Consider the following 25719-nt stretch of genomic DNA (forward strand, 5'->3'; position numbering starts at 1 on the left):
TTAGACAACTCCCTCCGCCCACTAAGACGATGCCGACTGCACGCCAGCTGTTCTTGTTAATCTATTTACTAACTATTTTAATTTTTCTTGATCATTATTGGTGAAAACTTTAACCAAAATAATCCTCATTGGATTATAAAGGAGAAAATGGTTGCATAATGTCCATCCTTGACTCCCCCTATATAAGAACAATTTCTGCCATCTGTCTATTAACGTCAGATAATTAAGGAAAATGTGTAAGATCTATTTTTAAAAAATCTAAGACTTCCCAGACCAGCCACACCAAACCCTTCATTGATAAAATTCCCTATCCTAAAAAAGGGAAAAATCCGTCGTAGACCCTGACAACAAAAACTCCCGCGAGCAGAAGTTTCCCGTCAAAACAACGCCATCAGCGCCTGCCACGCCGCCGCCTGTAAGTGAAAACGACTTGCGGAACGACCGAAGAATACTAACTAAACTCCCGTCGCCATATTCAGCGAACGCCGCCGCCCACACCGTAAGCCGCAAGTGGGCGCGAAGGCGTGCGAGTGCGGGGGCGGATCCCTGCCAGAGCGCCCGATGGGGGGTATGGAAAGGGGGGAAGAAGGGCTATCAATGGGCGAGGCTGCAACATGGAAATGGCCAGCGCGGCTTCGTTTACTGCCCGCGCTTGACGGATGTGTCTGGCCGGAATAAATAACCAATCGCTCGTCTCCCCGGCCGGCGCCCCCACTCTCCCTCTCCCTCGGAAGCCTGCCTCGTGTGTAAGGAAGATGTTCCTATAACCAATGTGCCAGTCGCCATGCAAGAAGCTGACAAAACGTTGAAATATGGCGGAACTGCCACCTCCCGCCGCCCGCCGCCGCGCTAGGGGTGTGAATGCACCTTTGATGAGCGAACGTGTCACATATGCTCTGGAGATACCAGCCAATATAATTTTTTTTTTAGTTCTAGTTTTACTTTTTCCTTCATTTACTTTAATTCACCTGCTCGGCTTCATTATTCTCCCCCAGCCTCGTTTAATAGGACCACCAATTTCCGCAAAATATAACTCGACAAAGAATGCTGTAATTTACAAATTGGTCTTCTATCCCCCCACTCTGTCCTCCTTGCCCTGACCTCGTGACCTTCAAGATAAACAGTAAACACCGACAAAAAGGTTCTCGAGGCTCCTTTTAGGGCTAATTCTAAGAAGTTTTTGTTTTTACCCGACAATTTTCTCTCTCTCTCTCTCTTTCCAGACTTCGACAACCCAAGTTAATGTGAAAAAACGTAGGTGTTGAGCCGGCCTAACTAGTTTATTCTCAATTCTATTTAGCATTAATTGAGGCTGCTGGTGTATACCCAATGCAGGCAATTGTCGGGTAGACCATATTTGGAAGAAGCAGAGGTATGCCGTTTTGAACATTTGAAAAAAGATTTTGAATTCGCATTAAACCTAAGGAAAGCCGTCGATTTCGCAGAGCTGGCAAGATATCCTTCCCACGCATAATCCCAAACAACAGACGATAATGAGATAAGAAGATCCTAGTCTCCATCGTGAAAAAGCATCATTTAAGATAAAAGTTGGTAAACATCATAGCGACCCCGACCAAAGGCGTTTTCTCTGACCCCGGTCGCCCACTCGAGGGGTGACTCACCTAAAGGAGTTGTCGGTGCAGCTAATAAACAGGGTGTGGACCAGCGTGTGGGCAGGAACCTGTAACAGGTTTGTATGTGTTGTATGGTACACCTCCAATCACCCTGCTTTGCATCCACTCTATATGAGCGGAGCATTTCTTACACACGAACGAATTAAAGGAGATTACAAAGAGATCACCCTGAATTCTCAACTTAGCCAACGAGAACGTTATATAATTATTTACATAAGAAAAGAAAAGACACTATATTCAGAATTGCCTGTCTTATCCTGCGCTATAATAATATCATATATAATTTACCAAGATTTCATCAAAAGCAATATACACTGCACCGCGTCCCATGTATCGCGAATTAATGAACGAAATAGAGACAGTAATTAAACAAATAAAAAAAAAACGCATAAAAATACCACGTTGTGACTTGCAGGACAGCAGGACGGCACCGCGGCGAGCGCAAGGGGTCTGCACACAGTGGCACTCTCAATGTGCTCTTTCATGGAACCCCAGGCCTTTCTTGTGTCCCTGCGCCACCCCCCCCCCCACACACACACACAAACTAACTAACTAAAGCTGAGTTTTCCCTAATTTCTGCTTTGTTCCTTTCATTCCCTCTAGGCCAAATTACTATGACTGGTACTCCCTTTCCCCTATATTCTTAAGCCTCTTTCCACTTACGTTCTTAAGAGCAAACTCATGTTCCTTGATGTAAATAAACAGTATGAACTGTCATCACAACAATCCACAATAGTCTATCAATACATGTAAGAGTGAAGTACCAGGTATAAACGGTATAAACAGATCTCACTAGTAACCACAGAGCTCACCCTAACTACCATCCCTATCTCCCCTCACCCTATCCACTGAAGCGGACCCCCCGCCCCCCCGCATCTCTGACCCAAACCCACCCTATCACCCTTAGTAACCTCACATGAAAGTCAACTCACAGCATCACCCTTGCAAGGAAACCTTTTACACCTTGTCTTCTCTCCCGTTTTCTCCATGCGTGATACTTTGCTCTCTCTCCTGTGTGCCCAACTTTCTAAAACCTTTCCTTTACAATTACTTCTTCACGTCTTGCCTCTAGAGGGTCATATAGTGATGAATTATCTCTATTTTTTCATCTCTCTCACAATCTCTCCTCTTTCTTTCTTTCTCTGCCTCCCTGCATGTATGCCTGCCTGCCTGCCTGCCTGCCTGTCTGCCTGCCTGCCTGCCTGCCTGCCTGCCTGCCTGTCTGCCTGCCTGTCTGCCTGCCTGTCTGCTTGTCTGTCTGCCTCTGACTCTGTCTCTGTCTCTATCTCTCTATCTCTTTGCTCTTCTCTTCCTCACTTTCTCTCCCTCTGCTCTTCTCGCTTAGAGTAGGAGAATGCAACAAGATCCGCAGCTATGAATGACTGCATGACCAACTATACTTAGCTCAAGCGAGTCATGGTGAGGATGGGTAACTGTGTCAGGTACCTGTTGATGAAGCCGCATGATGACATCCCCAGCATGTGGTCTGTACGTCATGCACAAGACCAAATTTGATGTCCAGACACTCTTTCAAAGGCTTTTCATGCAGTGGTTTTGCATGTTAAAACACTTTTCAATTTACGATTTTAACGAGGGTGACTGGACAAAAAAAATCGTAACTTCAACTAACACTTGTGCGTCCGATTCAGCTCGATGTGCTCTCTGTACAGCAGATGCTGCTATATCGTCCATTAACGACCTACTTCAATCAGAACAAATTTCAGGTGTTGATATTCATGTATCGTTACCGTTATCGCCCCATCCCCCCAAAAAATAATAATAATTATTATAAAAATAAATAAATAAACAATCTGCTTTTAGATTAATGCAACCCATTATTTTTCCCGTAAGTATGAGCATTTCGTAAGTCATACTCATGAGGCAAATTAATGACAATGTAAGCCTTCATTAACGAGGTTTTTGATGATGCCTGAGGGTACAGTTACCTCCTAACTACCTCTCTTAACCCTGTGCAAACCCACTGTACTAAAGTTACAAGTGACATTGCGAAAGGATATGGTAGAGGTAGTAGTGAGTCACTGTCTTGCCCCGTATCCCACCAACGTCGTCAGGGCGATCGGTTTAAAATCCTCAGCGGGAAGGTCTTTGGCGCCCGGATTCGAGAGGCTGACTCTGTCAACTCTTTTCCCGTGTGCCGGATTCCTCAATGTTGACATTTCCTGCTCTTCAAACATGAAAGAAATGAAAGCAGGCACACACACACACACACACACACACACACACACACAATAATTCACTTTTTCTGAATGTTTCCCCCACTCATGAAGCTACTGATATTTTGAGAAGCTGTGCACGCATTAGCGGATGTCATTTCCTGTATCTTCTTCAGCCTCCGTTCCTTCTCATTATCACCACTGGTTATTATCACATCACTGCCGCAAGCATCGCCATCTCCATCTCCCAGTGCCACGTACCTGCCACATCTCACTATCCTCCCTGGCAGATTCCCTTCTCTCCTGGTCGCTATCATTGTCCTCCTATCACTGTGCTTGCTGCACTATCCCACTCTCATCTCTTGAGCACCGAGCCGATAATGCGGCACTCCTTGACACCTGACCTAGGTAATGTCATGAGGGAGCTTAAAGGGGGTGTGGCACTTACTTGGAGTGCTTCTCGTTGAGCGATGCACGGCCGCTGTGGCTCCTGGGCTGCGGGATGAAGGAAGCACTGCCGTTGGCCGGAGAGGTGGAGCGGCTGCTGCTCGCTGAGGCGACGGTCTTCAACTGGGAACCTGGTGAAAGAAAACGGGAAGTCAGTCTCAGGAAATGGGAAGCGTATCTGTGAATGCAGGGGATACTTCGTTATTTAAAAGGAGACGATATGGGCTTCACCATAGTTATTTTAAACAATATATAATCCAATAATTTACCTAGAAAACAATATCTTCCCATTTACCACAAAGACTCAGTGAACATATATTGCAACAACAATTTTACACTCTATAGGGTCCATGCGACATCAAACGAGACTACGTTCCAGCGGCACAAGCACATTGGGAGACACTTCCCAACCGACACTCTTTCACACGTTGCGGCAAACGATTTGTAAAAATGGGTCTAGTAATCAATTATGGAGGCATCTGCGCCCCAGCGTCCTTCGCCCAACCTAGAAAATCATTATACATAAATTTCCTTGAGTTTCATTTTCCACTTTAAGCAACACGCAATGCGCAATATTCTGGGCAAAACAACGGTAAAACTGCAAAATATCAATAGCGACAAAGTGCGACATCCAGCGTTGGAGGCCCGGCATCGACTTCCCAAATAATCGATCCCTGGGCTGGGGGATTCTGTGATGCGGAAAGGCAGCTCCATACAAATACAATTCAGACATCTGGCGGTCGACCGGAAAACTCGTGCGGTTGTCCTACGTCGATTAACTAACGGACACTGAACTGGATAGGGCAAATGACTCTCGATAAAATCAATTGCCAGAGTAAATAATAACAACGAGAATAGATTTCATCTATTGGTCAGTATGTACTGAGTAAAATAACAAAAAGCAAGTGGAGCGAAGAGTTAGCGTCATTAGAAAATGAGCGACAAAAACAACCACGTCTGAGACAATAAAATAGATTTACATCTACTTTCTAGACCGGGAGGCGACAGGTCCGTCACGACAGCCGAGTCGCCGTGGGAAGAACAAGACTGCTGATATTTCCATACAATGGCCACGTGACTGACACCGATGAGAAAGAGTTACGGCGCTGACATCAATGCCTACACGAACTTCTAACAAGAAGTAAAATTAAGATCTGGATTAAGAAAAGCCAGGGGAGGGAGGGATGTAAGAACAGGAGAAAGAATGAGAGAAGAAGAGAGGCACAGCCGATAAAGCTGAGAATACAACGAAGCATGCGAAGTGAAAGAAAAGCTCAAGGAGAGATAAAATCTTGAAAGGTTAGAAGAGACTAGTGAAGGGGGCCCGCGGGTCACTTGGCGAAGAAAAGGGTGACAGCGAAAGAGGTCGCAGCTGAATGGAAGGAACAACAGACGGAACAACGATGAAGGGGAGAGAGCCGGTAGAGGGGGAGATGGAACGCTGATTTCCGACTGTCCCTGGGATGCTTGCGGTGTGTAATGTAACAGCTGATCGTTAAATGACGTGACCGAGGCCTGGAAACAGCTGACGGTCGTCGATAATTCTCCGGATTCCGAGAGAAAATTAATATTCATTAATGATCGTGTCAGCTGACGTCAAAAAAAAAAAAAATACCACAAAAATCATTACATATTATGATTGTAAACATATTATTCTCTCGTTTTTTTCTATTTCTCTTCTGTCTGTGCGTGCGCTGTTTTTGTTTGTGTATGGGTGTGGCGTAAGCGCTTTGTTCCAAAAGGGCGTCCTCCCTTCGCTCTGTTATTTCAGAGAATATTCACGACTTGTTTTTACTACTGCTCGAGGATGCTGTTTACCATGACGTATGGTGGGTGCCACGGACAGTCTCTCTGGCGCTGTTTATCTAAGATCGTCCAGCCGTTCCCGAGGTAAGAGAATGTGCGAGTGGGTGAATATCAGAATAAGAGTGAAAGGAGAGAGAGAGAGAGAGGAGAGAGAGAGAGAGAGAGGAGAAGGAGAGAGAGAGTAGGTAGAGAGAGAGAGAGAGAGAGAGATAGAGAGAGAGAGAGAGAGAGAGAGAAAAGAGAGAGAGGAGGGAGAGAGAAGAGAAGAGAGAGGAGAGAGAGAGGAGAGAGGGAGAGGGGGGGAGGGAGAGGAGAGGGAGAGGGATGGGAGAGGGAGAAGGGAGAGGAGAGGGAGAGGGAGAGAGGAGGAGGGATGGAGGAGAAGAAGGAGAGACGAGTGGAGAGGAGAAGAGAGAGAGTTGAGAGAGAGAGAGAGAGAGAGGAGAGGAGGAGCCCGACAAGAGAAACACGGAGAAGGAAGAGGAGGGTTAGACGGGAGAGCAGCGGAGACCGCTGAGAAGAAGGAGACGTGAGAAGAGAAGGGAGAGCAGAGACGCGAGGAGAGAGAAAAGGAAGAGAAGGACGATTGGAAGGTAGGAGAAGAGGGAGAGTGAAGAGCAGATCACGAGACAGAGAGAAGAAAGAAAGAAGAACGAGAGAAAGAAAGAGAAGAGAGAGCGTGTTCACGGGCACGCACTTTTTCGGACTAAAGGATCGGACCCAACCCCCACCGCCACGACGCTCACGACACCAAACAAACCAACGGGAAAGCTAAACAACAGACGCATGATCCACACCAGCACTATGCAAGACACACGCAGAAATAATTACTATATACTATCAACCCCCCCCCCCCCCACAAACATAAATAGAAGAAATACAATATAATGAAATAATATATAATATATATACAATAAATAATATTAATATATAAAAAAATATATATATATATTATAATATATATATATATATATATATATATATATATATATATATATATATATATATATATTATATATAGTATATATATATATATATATATATATATATATATATATATATATATATATATACTACAACAAATCGCATTGTTTGCGTCCGAAGTGCTTTGTTCTAACTCATGAAAGAAAAAAACATTTATAAAAGAAACCTTGGGCATCAATATTTTTAAAGCAAAGGTTTCTGTTATGTCCATGCTTGCACTTTACGAAAGCTTCCCCGTTTCCTGACGCCCCCAAGGCAACTGGGCATCCCGGCTCCGCTACGGGAGACGCCCTCGCTCTCGCCCTCGCCGCGATGGCTGACTCACACGCGTTCAAGCGTCTCTGCTGCGGTGAACATGCCCCCGGCGGTACGCTTAGTAATTCGGCGACCGCAACTACAGCTCACTGGGGTGATTCATTCGAGAGTATTTTTTCTTTCGTTTTTTACCTCCTTCCAACATCACGTGTCCTTACCGCAGGAGTATTAGGCTTCTTCGCCAGGCAGACCCATGCCTATGACACATGCACATCTGACCTGGCCACTAAGTGTCTCTTTTCTCAGCTACTAGGAAGTCCTCAGCCAGTCACCATACGCTCTCACACACACACCATCTTCCTTCTCCTTCTCCGATAAGCACACAGGAGCAACTGTCCCCTCGCCACGCTCCCCTCGAGCGGTCAACTGCTGGGCCTGGTAATCCTGGATGAGGGGACAGCGTTCCAGGCTTGTGTTTGACATTCACCCCTCGACTATGGTGGATCTCCCCCCCCCCCCTTCTGCCCTCTGTAGGCGTCTCGTGCTTTCCCTTAACATAATTCAAGTGCGGCTCACTTTATCTTATTATCCAATTTCCGAAAGAAATCATTCGGGTATGACTTGGAAAGACCAATATCACGCTTTAGTAGTCGTGCCGGCTGCGAATTCCTCCGTGTGGGAATCGCTGCCCGAGGCTTCCAGATATGTTGCGAGGAATTAGTCCCGGATCCCGACCCCTCATTTCGACGCCATGCGACACGGCGCTGCGCCATCGCATCACCTCAGACAAAGCCAGGATCCAATATCCCCAAGGAAGAGAAAGGCAAGGCGCCCCGTAACAACAACACCTTTTTCGTGGTGTCATGGTTGGGGAGAAGGAAACACACACACACACACACACACACACACACACACACACACACACACACACACACACAGCGATATATATATATATATATATATATATATATATATATATATATATATATAATATACATATATACATATATACATATACATATATATATATATATATATATATATATATATATATATATATATATATACATATTACATATATAATATACATATAATATATATATATATATATATATATATATATATATATATATAATATATATAACATAGAGAGAAGAGGAGAGAGAGGAGGGGAGAGAGAGAGAGAGAGAGAGAGAGAGAGAGAGAGAGAGAGAGAGAGAGAGAGAGAGAGAGAGAGAGAGAGATTTATGGGAACACAGAATAACAGCACGGAACGCACTCGACTGGAAAGAAGAAACTTTCATACGCATACACGCCTCCCCTTACCCAAAGAAAGAAGTAAAGTCGACGATAGAATTCAAGAAAAGAACGCCTACTCACAAAGCGTAATACGAGACGACACGATCGGGTTGAGGCGACGACGGCAGTGCAAACAGGACATTGAGCTCTCAGTGAAACAAAGTCAAATGGGTCAATGCCTAATGATCGGATGGGGGAGAGGTCGAGCGAAGGGGTAAGACATGGGGTGGGGTGGAGGGGGCAGGAGGTGAAAGGCAGGAGGGGAGAATGTGATGTAGAGAGAATGAAGGAGGGGGAGGAGAGGGCGATGGGTGTGGTGGGGGAGGGGATAATATCCGAATCCCCTCCTCACCACCAACTGTACATCCACCCTCCCGTTCTTTGTCCACGCCAAGATAAATGGGCATCGTTGTCATTCCCGTAACACCTTCCGCTAAGCCGTGGCCGTCGCCGCCGCCCTTAAATGGCCCGGATCCCTAATCCAGCATGTATTTTGTCATTCGCCGACCTTGAGCGAAAATCAAGGAAAAATACACTGATTATATTTCCCATTGTGAGATAAAAAAAACATGTGTCTGAACCGTCGCTATCATATTTACCTTTAAGCCGCATTATGTTCGCTTGGCGTGTGTTTGTGTTTGCGTGTGCGTGTGTTCATGTGTGTGTGTGTGCGCGTGTGTGCGTGTTCCGTGAACGCTAACTGTCGTCTTGGCCCCTTTGTGTGCGATGGCGTCTGAGCCGCTTTGTTCCTCCCGCAGCAGCAGCACACAAGGCGCGGAACCCAACGCCATAACGCTGCACAGACGCTTCACTGCCACTGCGGCACCCACGTGCTCCGACCCTGACACTGACTCACCCCGCACAGGTGCTGTCTGGGCTGGCAAAACACCTGTCCATCAGAGTGAAAACAGAGCTGCCAAGGCGTGGGAACTGCTAGGAAAAGTCTAGAACATCATAATAAACACGATCATGTACGAAACTATAGAATGAAGACTAACCGGTAGTGATTCCATACATAGCAAACCGCGTCTGTCTTGCTCCCTCATGTTCCAAATTACTTAAGTTGTTTAACAGGGCAATTAGCCAAATGCACGAGAGGAGCTGCATTATTAAGCACAGGCGGAATCTGCATTCCTTCCCAAACCGCAAGCACCTGAAAAATCTCAGCTGCATTCATGTATGCATTCCGTTATTCATTCCGTTAAAAGTGGAATAAAATTAACAAGGCAGATACCACTATACAACAAAACTCAGTAAACAGGAGACGGAAAACGGAAATGTATAAGCAGATAAGACACAAATAGACAAACAATCACATATGTTATAAAATAACAGCCAATTGATTTTCAAAATATAACTTCCAACGAAAACCTGATTTCCGCAACTGCCATATCCTGGACCTACACCTCAAGCCCTCACGTAGCCGTCACGTTTGGATAGCTTACCCAAGGGCGAGATTTATCAAAAAAGACCTTCATCCTGCCAGTGATCAATTGCAAATGCACGCGCGAGATGAAATAATGAGTATGGTGATAGAATGGCTTTCTAGGTGCGTGCTGTGATGAAAGAGAAATTGGAGAATCCAGATATATTTGACACGAAGCAGCGATTTGAAACCAAGCCGAATTATAATAACCAACTGTGTCCTAGATAGTTCTGCCAAGATTAATCGCGAGCATATAGTTACAACAAAAATGCTCAGCGTGACTAACGCTCTATAAATCCCTCTTGGTAAGGCCACTACCCTACAAACCCCTCTCACTGAGGCCATAATTCCTCCTCCTTTCATATCTATTTTCCCATTTTCCCCATTTAAGACCGCCCACGCCATAGGAAAGGAAGGCTTTCATCACGGCATTGCCTAAGACGAGAAAGTAGACAATCTGGGATCATTATTTTCACCGAGTCTTGGGAAACTAGCCGCGTCAGAGCGCGCTAATATCACGGTACTGTATGTGAAGAACGACTGTCAAATGGCGCTGCTACTATTAAATGCCGACGCAATAAAAGGTTTTATTTCCGTCTACGGCCGCGGAAACTGGGTCTTTCGTTTTACCGTTAATATAAACGTTATATATTACGCCCCTCGACTTATAAAATACATTAATAATAACAAATACATGGTACTGCTCTGTGCGTTAACAATGAAGCAAATTCTCGGTATCCTCATATTGCTAAAACTAACAAGGGCTACGCAATAAGCGGAGAAGCAAACCACTGTATCGTTTCTTATTTAGTGCTGGTGAAAGAAAAAACAGCAGTAAGATAATTGGAATATCCGAAGCATTATACAGTTACAGTCATCAGTGTATCCCGTGAATGTACTGTAAATGTTCGCAGTACTTGCCTAATACTAATGTAAAACCACATTTACCAAGAACAACAGTGAATTGCGTTTGTAATGATGAAATGTTGAAGGCAATAAGGAAGTACTTAGGTCTGGCCTTTGACACACCTGCATATGACCCGCAAGGCCTCGGTTCCCTCCCCTTCCCGCTCCCGCTCCCCTACATCCCCCCCTCACATCCTCTTTCTATTACATCTCATTCATTTTTCTCTTTTCTAGTGTTATCATCTCGTTAGAAAAGAAGACTCGAGAAGAAAAAATTCAACAACACGGAATAATCTTGTCTTACGCAGCGAGGCTTTTTTCGCGTCTCATCTCCGTTCATTTTTATATTTACTTGTGTAACTATTATCGTTTTTTTGGCGGTGCGATGATATTTCCGTTCTTGCATCACGGTAGAATGATATTACCTTAATTAAAGAAGGGTAGTTCTGTGAGTTCTGTGGTTGAAGGTTCGAACTGACAACCACCAGCATGACCGCGTCTGAAAATCACCTGCATCCGCCACCCTCATCATGACAGGTACCTGATCACCTGTCACCTGACGACCTCAGGCGACTATACAGGTCACAACCCCACGACATCCACCCTCGAAACAACAACCCAAAGAAATACAGGCTTGTAAATATCCCTCGCCTGAATCGGTTATCACCTTGAACTATATTTACAAACGGTCTTATTCCCCTTTCCACGTAACTAAATATTCACCTGTACTCATCAACCGAATTCCTCCACCTGTATTCCTCGCCGTCCCTTACTCACCTGCCCATCAACCGCCAGCATTCCCACACTTAATTGGTTCTTTCAGCTGAAATACTCCGGCCAAGGAGCTTCTGCCGACCAAGGTTAACATGCTGCAGCTGCACTTAAATGAAAAGCTCGCCCCGCCGTCACGACCACTAAGCTTTCAGAATCAATCAAGGGCGCCTCATTTCCTGTCCCGTCCACAAACCGCTTTTTTCAGAACGTGCACAAGAAATATCGTTCAAGCTAACTGAATTTTTGATAAATGTATGTATATCAAAACAACATAATTAATGTTTAACAACTCTCCCGTGACCGATTTCCCTACAACATAAGCAACAGATCGTAATGCGGATCACAAGCCTAGTTCACTCATGATTAAACATCACGACTTCAGCATCAGACGAACAGTTACGTTGACCTGCAAACGATCATAAAACGGCGACCTCGTGAATGTACGTGGCACAGCGTGGGTGGGTAGGGGGCAGGAGGGGGGTACTAAAACATTCACTCCCGCCCCCAGAGATTATATATACAGACATACATACATACATACATAATACACACACACACACACACACATACACACACACACACACACACTCACACACTCACACTCACACACACACTCACTCACTCACTTACTCTCACACACACATACACACACACACACACACACACACACACACACACACACACACACACACACACACACACACACACACACAATGTTCATACATACATACATACATACATATATATATATATATATATATATATATATATATATATATATATATATATATATATATATATATATATATATATAATGTACACACACACACACACACACACACACACACACACACACACACACATATAAGTATATGAATGTATTTATGTGTATGCATATATTTAGTCTGATATGTTGCTGCATTAATTAGTTGTATGCTTATAAGCCACTTCCTTTCCCCTCTTAGCAAACCACACAAACAGACGTCAATACGAGGAACCCATCATGATTTTTTTTTTCTCTCTTTTTTGTCAATGGCACCAGGATTCCCAAGAGACAACGCGAAACCACACTCCAGAGCCATTCCCCTTTTCTCAAGAATTAAGCCCGACCTTCCTGCAACAAAGCGCCAACCTAAACACACGTTCTACTGCAGACAATTACCGCAACAACCTGCCGGCCCACTCGGAAAACGGCCCCGAAAAAGACGCCATTCCCACACTTCGCATTTCGCCAGGTCTTTCCCCGCACGGCGTCGAGCTGGCCGCCCTCCTGCCGCCGCGTCGCCAGCTGCACACAGCCTGCTGCTACGGACGAAAAACTCAACATGACGACCGTGTGGCCGTTTTTACCGCTGGCCGACACCAACCAGCAACTCTCCGATAATAAACCTTTTCGCTTTGGCTTTCAACATTTGCAGTGCATATCACTGACAGAGACGGAAGCAGAACAGGGACTTCGCAGCCTGAACTGCGTTCCCATCATCGTTGACTTCTTGCACGAACACATTTTTATCGCTACGAAATTGCTGTAGATGGTAATACCCTGAAACCGTAAATGATCAACGCAACCGAAGTATAATCCGAGACCCATACTACATGTACTTGGCCTGAAGGTCGATTTTCCCGCTGCTAAGAACGTAATTGCGACCGAATGGACAACGCATTATGACGGCTGGGAAAGGCTGGCCCCGTACTCAGTGATATCACTTGTGCTGACATATGGAGAGCCTGCTACATGTGCATCTCCGCAGGCATTTGTCTCTGTCTTTCACAGTGCTTCCTAGTATTATAATGACATGCTCTTTATTTCCTTATCTACCTTCTCATTCTTGTTTCTGGCATTCATAACAATTCATAATTGGGCGTGCAAGTTGTACATTTATCAACAAATTCTCAGAGTCGGTCGACCAAGCGCTGCAGGTACTATCGTAAATATCGTTTCTGCGCTCGACGGCGACTGGTCACGCACCGACAATAACATATAATGCGATGTACTAATTACAGACGCTGTAGAGAAAAATAAAATCGATTCCTTTCGGAGGACACTGAACTCGGCAAATGAAACAATAGGCGAATGCATGACACCGGATACAGATGCGTGTTTCCACAGGGACTTGCTTTCTAAAAGTGAACAGTTACTTTTCGAAAGGTGCTATAAAAAAGTAGTAAAAAAATAAATATACCAGCAACATTAATCATTTGGGCACTTGACTGATAACGCGACACCTGCGTCATCCCAAGTGACAGGTGTGAAATACCTTAATGGGCGCAAACCAGGATACAGGAAGGAGGTGACGAAACCCACTCTTGGTTCTTTTTTCGATTCCGCTCGCAGAGAGAAAGACCCGCGGGACAGAACAAACAAATTAATCTCCCCTCGTTGGAACAACAGGTTCGTTAGCATAATTACAGCAATTAAATGCGACTCATACTCGGCAGGCGTAATTACCATCCCGGGCCTGGCCCCGAAGGCCGCCACCCCTACCTACCCGGCCTCCATCTAGACGCACGCGGCAGCAGAAAGACCTTTGTTCGACAGCGGCCGTCGAGCTCTCATGGCCTGTGCTTTGTTGATCTCCTGACACAGATACGGCGGCACGTGGTGTCGCCGAAAAACGCTAACTGCATTAACAGGGTGTTTTTCTCAGCCTTCTCTTGGGCCTTCAGCTGTAATTTAAAGTCCTCTGCTGGATTCCACATCGCCCATGCGTGTCTACCTGCTGCGACATCTGACTCGCTATACCTGTTCGGGCGGGAGATCAGCCTGACTCATCAAGCTTATCACTTTATCTCCGTGATTGACTAGGTCAGGACAGTTATTTAGCGCTGTACCTGACCTCCGAGATCGAGATTTGCCAGATGAGGCGGGAACTCCCGTCGCCCAGCCCCTCCAACCGCACCCCTTTAACGCATTTATGACAAGGAGGCAGTAAGCCTAAATTCGCATGTGCTAGGTAAATGCAGTACGCCTAAGGCAAGGATAAATGATTAATGGTTAAACTGCCCTCGATGTCTGCGCCATGTCCTCGCGTTCCTTTCGTTCGATCCTCGTCGTAAGCAGCTAAAGACAGCGACTCATTCCGTCAGCGCAGATCCCGGATGTAAAATACCGGCAACCCATGACTTGCATAACAGATCCCATCAAAGGGGGAAGGGAAAAATAAATTTCCTGTAGCGCGCGGCCTCCTTATTCGTGGGACGCGCGACACTTACGCCGAGGATCGGCAGCACTTCTCGGGGTTCAACCCACGCGCGAAGCTACACAAAGAAACGATGAAACTGCCGGATGGAAGCGACAAATCTCGGCAACTTCTCGCGTAATTCTTGTAAACGACCGGGGCGAGGCAGCGGCTCCGGGGAAGAGGGCCACAACTTTTATTCGAAGTACACAAAAAAGTTATACGAATTCTCCGTGGTCAACGGCCACTCCCAGACACACTTTTAGGAAGAACAAAATGGCTCGAGAAACGCGGAGAATGGACGTTAGGAACGAATTAGGAACGATGAGCGAAAAAATAAGCGAAAAGCAAATAAGATAAAGGGGAGAAAAATACCGCGAGCAAAAAGTAGCCACAAACTTCGTCATTTCCGGGGAGGCAAGTACATAGCTGCTCTGGAGGAGTCAGTAGGGCGTACCGTAGCGGAGATGGACGGAGTGTGGGGATCACAATCACACTCACACTTACACTCACACTCACATTCACTCACTCACTCTCTCACACACAGACAGACAGACAGACACACACACACACACACACACACACACACACACACACACACACACACACACACATTCTCTCTCTCTCTCTCTCTCTCTCTCTCTCTCTCTCTCTCTCTCTCTCTCTCTCTCTCTCTCTCTCTCTCTCTCTCTCTCTCTCTCCCACCACAACACACACACACACACACACACACACACACAACACACACACACACACACACACATAAAAAAACTCCTTGCTTTCGAAATATAAGGATGACATAATTACAATCGGGATCGAATAGCGAGAAAGATTGCCTTGTAAGACAGGAAATGTAATAATACAGTGACATCAGCCCTTCGCCCCATAATGAAGTAGAAAGTAACAAATGATGCTGCTTCTTCATATCTGGGTGGGGGGATCTTCGCATAATTAACACTAAAAAGAAGAATGGAGAGGGAGAAGGGGAAAGAATAGAAAACACACAATGAAATTTAATTTTACTTTTTCGAACACCGTGGCACGCAAGAGAACAGACATACATACAGACAGACAGACACAGACACACACACCATTTCGTTCCTTAACGGACGACTTCAACCTTTGTCTTCCTCAAGATATTATACGTAACGAGCATTACAGCGTCACGTGACACCTCGAGGCTCATTATGTTCCCCGGACGAAGAAACAGTAGAAAGGTCAGCGAGATATTATGCTGATGGTTGTAAAGTTCCACTGGCCTTTTCCGAGGCGCGAGAAGACGAGAAGAGATGATGCTCAAGACGAGTAAAAGGAAGAAGTGTTGAGGAGAGACTAATTTGCATTAGGCAAGTATGCTGTATTTATGTATGTATGTATGCATGTACATTATGTATGGCTCCGCATGTGTGTGTGTGTGTGTGTGTGTGTGTGTGTGTGTGTGTGTGTGTGTGTGTGTGTGTGTGTGTGTGTGTGTGTGTGTGTGTGTGTGTGTGTGTAAGCATGTGTTGGCATATATATATATATATATATATATGTATATATATATATATACTATATATTATACATATATATATACATATATATACATATATATATATATATATATATATATATATATATATATATGTATATATATGTATATATATACATATATATACATATACAAACATATACACACACAAATATACATACATTTATAACCTAACATGCATACCCTTTTGTGTATACCAATCCAGCTTTTCCTTCTTCTTCCTCTTCACCTCCCGACAAATAAAACAAAAACCTGAAATAGCAAACACCAATAAACGGGACAAAAATAACTCTTAAACAAGGAGATTAACCAGAGCGTTCTTGAGAGCGACCTGCCTCCTCCCACCTGCAGATAACATCTCGACCCAAAACACCAGCCGTCCACGACAACCCCCCCCCCTTTTCTCATCCATTTACCCCCCACCATCCCCCCCCCCCTCTGCTTTTAATCGCCTCAGCCTCCCTACGTCGCCTGTCACGCCTTCGGGCCCACCGCAGCCCTCCATAATTACCCAAGCTTACTCTCTTGTGAAAATAAGAGGATGGGCGGCTGGATGGGTGCTTTACAGCTTACGGGAGATAATTGATTTGACAGCTCATTTGTTTCCATAAACTCAAGCACAGACACAAATACACACGCAATACACACACACACAACACACACACACACACACACACACACACACACACACACACACACACAGGTACACTCCCCTCTCCTCACACGGAAAATACTAAGATAACATCATTATTGTTGGGGATGCACTGTGTGTGGTGAACGAATTTCTCGTTCTCTCTTAGGCCGTGTGTGGTCTCAGGTAGGTCGAGACGTGTCTTAGCCTACTTAGTTAATTCCCCGTTCGCATCCCCTTCTCCTTCCCTCCTCCTTCTCATTTTCATTCTTCTTCTTCTTCTCCTCCTCATCCTCTTCTTCATTCCTATCCCCCTTCTCCTTCTCCTCCTTCTCTCCCTTCTCATCCTTAATATCATGATTGCTGTTGTTCGTTTTGTTGTTATCATCTTTTCTTGTTCTTATTCCTCCTCTTCCTTCCCCCCCCCTCCGCTACCAGGCCAGGGCAGAGTGTGGCTTGAGATGCAGGTGCTGCTGTCATTAAGGTAGATCGTACACGAACTTCCTATTATCTCCCCCACACCCACCCTCCCCCTACCCCGCCCACACAATGCCAACCAGGGCGCGAAATACTATCACGTTTTCTCCCTTTTCTTCCTCTTCTGAGCCTGCTCTGTTTACTAGGGTTGGTTACTTTCTCTCCTGTTATCCTTTTCTACTCTTCTTTTCTACTTTTCGTTGAACCTTCCTTGTGAGTTAATACTAATAATTATGAGATGATCTTATTTGCAAAATAGAGAGGCGTGCACCTAGCCTTGTGTTCTTGGGTGACAAGCCTCCGGATATCTCCGTTTGGACGTGTTCTAGGCCGCTTGCTCAAGGAGGTAAACGGGAACTCCAAATAAAGATGTTCCAGCAAGATGAGGAAACAAAGGAAGACACAAATAACTGCACGGGGAAGAAAGTGTCTCAGACCGTGACGTCACACATGTCTTACGGTGTAGGTAGAACGTTAGTGAAACCTGGACCAGCACGCGAGAAAAATCTCCATAAATTATATTATAATCGCGTGGGAAATGTTTTTCTTCCAATGTGTTCGCCAGCTGTCTAGTAAAACAAATTTCCATTTTAATGAAGTCTGCACGACCATTAGTTGTTATGTTATGAAGCGGTACTCTCTTCTCTCTCTCTCTCTCTGTCTCTCTCTCTCTCTCTCTCTCTCTCTCTCTCTCTCTCTCTCTCTCTCTATATATATATATATATATATATATATATATATATATATATATATATAAATATATATATATATATATATATATCATCATCATTTAACGGTAGGTTCATGTCTGAGCCGCCGTGGTCACAGCATGATACTCAATTGCAGTTTTCACGTTGTGATGCTCTTGGAGTGAGTACGTGGTAGGGTCCCCAGTTCCTTTCCACGGAGAGTGCCGGTGTTACCTTTTTAGGTAATCATTCTCTCTTATTTATCCGGGCTTGGAACCAGCACTGACTTGAGCTGGCTTAGCCACCCAGTGGCTAGGCAGGCAATCGAGGTGAAGTTCCTTGCCCAAGGAAACAACGCGGCGGTCGGTGACTCGAACCTCGAAGTCAGATTGCTGTCGTGACAGTCTTGAGTCCGACGCTCTAACCATTCGACCACCGCGCCTTGACGATCATGTGCTTCCATGATTTTTCTTGGCAATTTAGAGCGGTGGTTTGCCATTGCCTTCCGCCCGGTGTTTTTTTTTTTTTTTTTTTTTTCCGAGTCACCATCTCTATTTACCCGGCACTGACTTGGGCTGACTTGGTCCCCAGTGGCTAGGCAGGCAATCGAGGTGAAGTTCCTTGCCTAAGGGAAACAACGCGGCGGTCGGTGACTCGAACCCTCGAACTCAGATTGCCGTCGTGACAGTCTTGAGTCCGACGCTCTAACCATTCGGCCACCGCGGCCCCATATATATATATATAAATATATATATATATATATATATATATATATATATATATATATATATATATATATATATATATATATATATATACACACACACACACACACATACACACAGATAGATATTTGCTGGTCTCTCTATCCAATACAAAACAGAACCTCTAAAAAGTTTAATTCATACATGCAATCGCATCTTGCAACCATCTTTCCTTCCCCTTCAAGATCCTACAGGAAGCCAACACACCGCGTGCAACATATCAACAGCATGCAGTTCCGGCCCCGAAGGACAGCAAGAACGGACGAGAGCGACCAGCCGTTCCCCGCGCCACTGACACCACGCGGCCGCCACCTGTCCCCCTCGCCCGTCTTAACGATACAATCTGCATCATCAACATCTGCTTCGTACATTTAATGTGGACAAATTAGCGGGTCTCGCTTGCTACTGCGCGTATATTTCTGGAACTGGTTTTGTAGGGTAAGGTAAAAGCGGGGGACGGGGGGGGGGGATGTTGGTGAGGGATGATGATGATAAGGAGGTATGAAAGGGTAGATGGGCATAAGAATGGAGAGGGAGGGAGAATAGAAAAGGAGAGATGAGAGAGAGTGAGTGAGTGAGATGTGTTGAGTGAGTAAGCAGTGAGTGAGCGAATGGTGACAGAAATAAATCATGGAAGTGACACAATAATTTAAAAAGCATCCGGCACTGCATCGCCCTTTCCACAAAAAAAAAGAGAAAAAAAAAGCAGTTGAAAAAGGAGGAGCAAAAAGACTGGCAAACTACACGACATATTATAACAGAGGGCAGCACCAACTCCACCCTTCCGTACGCGACCCAAAACACAGTCAGTCCCCGGGTGTGCACGCTGCAGATATCACGTACTTCCTTCCTCCTCCTTTCCGTGCATCTGCAACGAATCGATTAAAAATGCGAAAGCAAAAAATAATTTCAGAATGATAAAAACTGCGATCCTTAATCAACCCAAAAACTTGGATAAACACCGCGGGAACTTCATTAAAGTACTCCCTTGTGAGTTTCCACGAGTTGGTTATACGATGCACTCACGAGCTCGGCGGTCGAAGGGTTTAATGGGCGAACTTCTTGCGACCTTTTCGAGCTTATGATTGGCCTTAAGAGCTTTTGTAAGTTCTTCCTGACGGCCAAGGTCACCGCCGACAGCTCGCGCCAGCTGATAATTGGGATGTAACGCATTTTTTTCTTTTCTTTTTCTTTTAACGGAGGCAAAATACGTGGAATGGAGACAGTTATGAATGTGTGTCTATGCAGGAAATACTGTAATAGAATAAAACAAAGCATACTTCTCTTGCACTCCTTCTCCTTTTATTAGCTCTCTCTCTCTCGTTACATGCACGCACTCCAAGTGTTCAACATGCAGCTCGTAATAAGTAATAAATAAATCATCTTCGACAGGCCATAATTATCTCTCGTCAATATGATTTTTAAAAAAATTCTTTGTAATATTTAATAAAACACACACACACACACACACACACACACACACACACACACACACACACACACACACACACACACACACACACACACACACACACACACACACACACACAGCAACAGCCACATACACCCCTACGGTCAGCAGTGAATAGGTCATGTGTATCATTGTTTACGTTAGTCAGCTGACTTGCAGGGCGCGGCAGCCACCTGCTTTCAAACGCTCGCCAGCTGCCCCCTCCCCCCGAACCTCCTTTCCTCGCGCATGTGTCGAGGAGTTTACCCAGCACTTGATCCACTTGGGGTTTATGGGCAGCTGCATTATTCATATTTAGGTAGGTGGAGGGGTGAGGCAGTGGGGAGACGGGGGGTAAACGGGTATTTAGGATATAAATTTGATATGGTTAAGTGCTTCGAGCAAATACAAAAGGGTAAATACACACTACGCTCGCTCGCTAATTGAGGTGTAAATGTAAACATGTAAACTATCGTCCATTAAAGGTCAAACTAATAATGTTCTGTAAAATTAAGTTCAAATCAATTTTTCATATAATAAAGTGAATATACAAGACAAAAAAAGAATGGATTGCAGATCTAAATCTCTCCTACATTTCTTCTGTGTTTTGTTTCTTCTGCAAAGCCGAGGACATTCTTCAAGCCGTAGTCGCCTCTAATAAGCAAATTCTATTAAGTTATCGCGAGTCATCATCGGTATTCAAGGAGTGTGTCGCGCGTGGGATCAGGGAGGAGAGGGAGGGGAGAGGAAAGAACCCCGGCCTGCTAAGCTTACGAAACTGGTTTACAAGGCCAATTACCATCACCATAACCTCTCCCAACCGCCATCACAATCAGGAGCACATTGAAGAAAAAATATTAGGGAGAGAAGAGGAAGAAATACGAGCAAAATCCACAATCAGGCGACAGATGACGGACGGGTGTCGGGACAAGACAGACATACGCGCGGGCACAAAGCCGCCTGACTAACGGAAGGTGGCACTAAGCGACTCCGAAATCAGGGATAATATGGAAGGGTCGCGTCCTTCCCCTGTAATCCTCGTGCCGTTGGGATTTACCTGTGTCCAGTAGGACGTGCACGTACTAAACGTCTGAAAAGAGAAGGCCCTAGGACATCGCTCGCTCAAAGAAAAATGTACTGAACGCAACAGATTAAACAATGACGTATGGTATTCAAAGAATTATGTGAAAATAAAAGGTACATTCCGATAATGGAAAAAACGAAGGAGAAAAAGAACAAAGTCTTCTTTTCTCTTATCAGCTTACCCACTTACAACCCTGATACCCTAAGAATATAAACGAACTTGTCAAAAACCGCAAAAGACTTTTTTCTTTATATTTTTGCTTTCCCTTCCCTCTCTGCCTGTGTCTATCTGTCTGTCTGTCTGACTGTCTGTGCCTGTCTGTCTGTCAGACTGACTGCACCCCCCCCCCCTCTCTCTCTCTCTCTCTCTCTCTCTCTCTCTCTCCTCTCTCTCTCTCTCTCTCTCTCTCTCTCTCTCTCTCTCTCTCTCTCTCTCTCTCTCTCTCTCTCTCTCTCTCTCTCTCTCTCTCTCTCTCTCTCTCTCTCTCTCTCTCTCTCTCTCTCTCTCGCCTTCCACTCTTTTAAAATTCTATCTTCAGGGTACACTAGAACCTCCACGACTGCACTCAAAGTTTATTTACTATAGCCAGCCACCCCCATCAACCCTTCAATCATAGGCAAACATGCACATCCCACCCACCAGGTAGAAGGGAACTTGCCTACAAGACGTTAAGTGTCTCCCCCCCCCCCATCCGACCACCCCTTAACAAGGCTGAGTAACGAAGTCAGATGAACATCTCCGTTGGTGGGCAAGACTGGAGGGAGGGTGTGGGGTAGGGAGGGAAAGGGAGGGGGAGGGAGGGTACGCACAAGTGGAAAAGGGTGCAGGAGGATGGAAGGGAAGGGGGTTGGGTGAGGGCTTGAGGGAGAGGTGAAGATTCCCTACGTGATTAGCAAATGGTCGAGAGGGAGAGAGGGGGAAGGTCGAAAAGTCAGATTTAGAAGGTAGTTTGGCCGAGAGGGAAAAGCGAGTGATCAGGTCTCAAGTGACCTGTCTCATAGGGATTAAAAACCTATTACCAAACAGGATACAAACATATAAATGGTTACTGGGAACGGGAAACCTCCGCCAACTACCGCCCCGCGCTCCACCAGCCGCCTTCCCTGCTCGCCGGAGAACGCCAGCGGGACGAGAACGCGGCTTTGTCCCGCTGCCGCTCGCGTGCTTGGTCCTCCTCGCGCGCCGGTTGCTCGTACACGCGATGTCATTTTTTCACTAGTCTTGCATAGCACTTGCAACAGATAATATGAAGAGGAGATAAAGAGGAAAACAACCCCGCAGGGTATGCAAGGAAGGGAAGGAAATGATAAGGAGGCATATAGGGGTGAGAATAAAACGGTCAGAGAGACAACGACTATCGTGATGTCCACTTTGGCTGTCACGTGTATCGCAAAGCAGGAAGGAGGCGAGGAAGAGGGAAGGAAGGGGGGGGGGGGGCAGCGGTGTTGGCGGCGTGGCGGGACCGTTACTCCGCCCCGGTAGTTCCTCTGTCAATCATGGGTCGACCAATGTACACCTCGCCCTGCCTCCTAGACATTGTTTCACACATACACACACACACACACACACACACACACACACACACACACACAAACGTGTACGAGTAAACGAGCAACATTCGCTAATCCCTCCGAAACAGCAAGCCTTTCGGTCCCACCTTCAGTTGCCTCTCTCGTATCTTTTTTTACACTGTTCGGGGAACGTAGTTTGAACATCCACTCCTTTCCACATTTTTGTCTTTTGTTTTTAATGAAGAAATAAGATTTTATTTTTTTTATTTTATTTTTCGGTGAATGCGGGAGTTCCGGGTTCCCCTCCCCCCTCCTCCCCTCCTCCCTCCCCATCTCCTGCCCCTCAGGCGAAACGCTGATAATGACCAGATCGGCTTCCTCGATCACTCAATGAAAGAGCATTGTTCCACGACCGTTCAGCGCTTTTTATCTCCATCTTTAATACTATTTTTTTAAACATTTCTACATCTCATGTGTACGTGACGGCCCAACCCACGTCCAAGATTACTCCGGTTTAACCAATCAGGTATAGGATTACACAAAGTACGCCTAATGTTGGATTCTTTATTTCGCACGATATCCAAAAGGCATCTTGTGTAAGAGCTATGATATCCTTAAGCTCCAGGGAATGCTGTAATGTGACATTTACAACATTAGAATTGCAATTAATGCTTTACTGCTTGTGTAAGTATTTTACATAAAAGGAAGCGCAAATCTCTAGGCGCAAAGATGCACTCACACTCGTGCACACACACACACACACACACACACACACACACACACACACACACACACACACACACACACACACACACACACACACACCACAGAACACCCTCAATACCGTCACATCCTCCAGCAACAAAGGCGAAGGCGCGTCCGCGAACGGCTTCCCAGTGACGGCGGCGAGCGAGGGTGATGGCAGATACGCCGTCATTTCCCGCGTATTACGCCGTCCGCACTCGCGAAGGTGTAATGGCGGGACTGCCGGGCCGCCGCGTGACTGGTATGGGAAGAGTTTTTGCGGCGCGTTCCGAGGGCCGCGCGACGGGCCCGCTGCCGCCTTCATTCTGGTTGTCTGCTGCGTCTGGTTGCACTGTTCATATGCATCCGTTTTTTTTAAGCAAAAGCCGTTTAGAAATCCTATCATTTTATACCAGTATATGAAGAATATTAAGAAAATGAAAAAAAAAAGAAAAAAAAGGTCCGTTCGCGGTAGTGCTTGCGATTACGGCGGCATAGCGATTATTATCGAGGTTACGTCTTACTGGCAGAATAAGAGCAGTGAGAGGCACTCTGGCCGCATGTACACCGCCATGCTGTATTACTCTGCAGAAGAATTTACACGGTCGACAAATCGTCAAAAACTGGGAAAACCTTGTCAATAAAAACGTTATTTATAATCCCGGAATGATACGATGTGGTGAAAAAAAAACGAAAAAAAAACTTGCTTGCAATAAAGACCACAAAAATTGTTGAATTTGAAAGGGTAAGTCAGGGGCAACTTGGACAGACAGCAATGGAGACATCACTTTTTTCTTAACAAGGAAAAAAAATACCACTTCATGGCAATTCAACTTCCGCCTTCCACGCACAAAAATTAGATGTAATGCTTCTTTAATATTGCTTCCTTTCGCCGAAAGAAAGTCGCGGTATCATCTCGGTTCAGCGGATTTCTCCCAAACCTGCAGCCGTTCCCTCGCCTCGTCCCGCACCACACCAGCTCGCAGTCGTGTCTCGAGGAAATGGCTGGCCGTGAAGAGCCGCTGGCGAGCCACAGGCGATCTAAGGTTTGTATGAACCGTCGGTGATGATTCTGGATGCTTGGGGCCAATATTGCAAAAAGACAGTGTTGGTGTTCTCACTGACACCGCAGATGAGGGGCTGTCACTAATAAGCGGACTCTCTTAAGAGCAATGCCAGCCAAAACATAAGGTACGTAATAAGAAATAAGGGACATAATAAGCTAGACTACTCCATGTGTGCGTGTTGCAGTAAGGTAGCATCAAGAGTAGTATATACTGAGCAAATGGTTAAAAGTGCCGTAAGCAATAATAAGCAAACAATACCAAAAATGTAATATAACGGAACAAAACGTCCCTGAGGAACTGTACTTAGTAAACTTCTCGACAAAGAACACGCCAAAGTTTGTGTTCATACCAACATGATATACCTCACAGTTTATACTGGTAAAATAAATAATTTCAACGGGTAGTGCTTCTTATTTCACGAGTGAATTAAGTGCATATAAGAATCATTCAATTTAGGAAGAACTTATATATCCTGGAGAATGAATGGCAAAACATTATACCATGTTGATACAGTACTAGAAAACGCCACTACACAGCACACCTATTTTGTGTGTAGTGTCATTCTTCTAGTAGCATATCCTGCAAAAAGAAATAATAAGTATACAAGTTTTTTCTTGAAGTCGAAAATTCTGCTGATGCTTACCTGCATGCCAGCTCTTCCTGACCATGGATGAGGGCGGAGGTTCTGGCACAACTTTGGGTGACTGCACGCCCACACCCATGCTCCTGCGGTCACCAGGGGCGCGGTTGAGCGCCTTCAACATGGGGATGGGCATGGCGGAGGTCCGAGGGCGTGGGCGGGGTTGGGTGTCGGGTGTGGGCGTCAGGGTGGGCAGTGGGTATTCAGGCAACTCCACAAGACCCACACAATTTTATTATACTACACA

At 45.4% G+C, this 25719-nt stretch overlaps 1 protein-coding gene across 15 annotated transcripts in view; it reads right to left on the reverse strand.

The window, feature by feature from the left end:
• The window catches only part of LOC119581236 (neuron navigator 3-like), a 160283-nt gene that overhangs the window by 60544 nt on the left and 74020 nt on the right, over positions 1-25719 (reverse strand). For 14 of the 15 annotated variants that reach the window (XM_037929652.1, XM_037929636.1, XM_037929681.1 and 11 more), the window contains one exon: positions 4257-4386. In XM_037929652.1, coding sequence (XP_037785580.1) covers positions 4257-4386 — 130 coding nt within the window. Of the gene's footprint in view, positions 1-4256; positions 4387-25475; positions 25625-25719 lie in introns of those variants that run through there. The other variant, XM_037929696.1, reaches the window with a different exon arrangement.

Source organism: Penaeus monodon, chromosome 2 (genome assembly GCF_015228065.2).
Source record: "Penaeus monodon isolate SGIC_2016 chromosome 2, NSTDA_Pmon_1, whole genome shotgun sequence".
NCBI classification, from domain to species: domain Eukaryota; kingdom Metazoa; phylum Arthropoda; class Malacostraca; order Decapoda; family Penaeidae; genus Penaeus; species Penaeus monodon.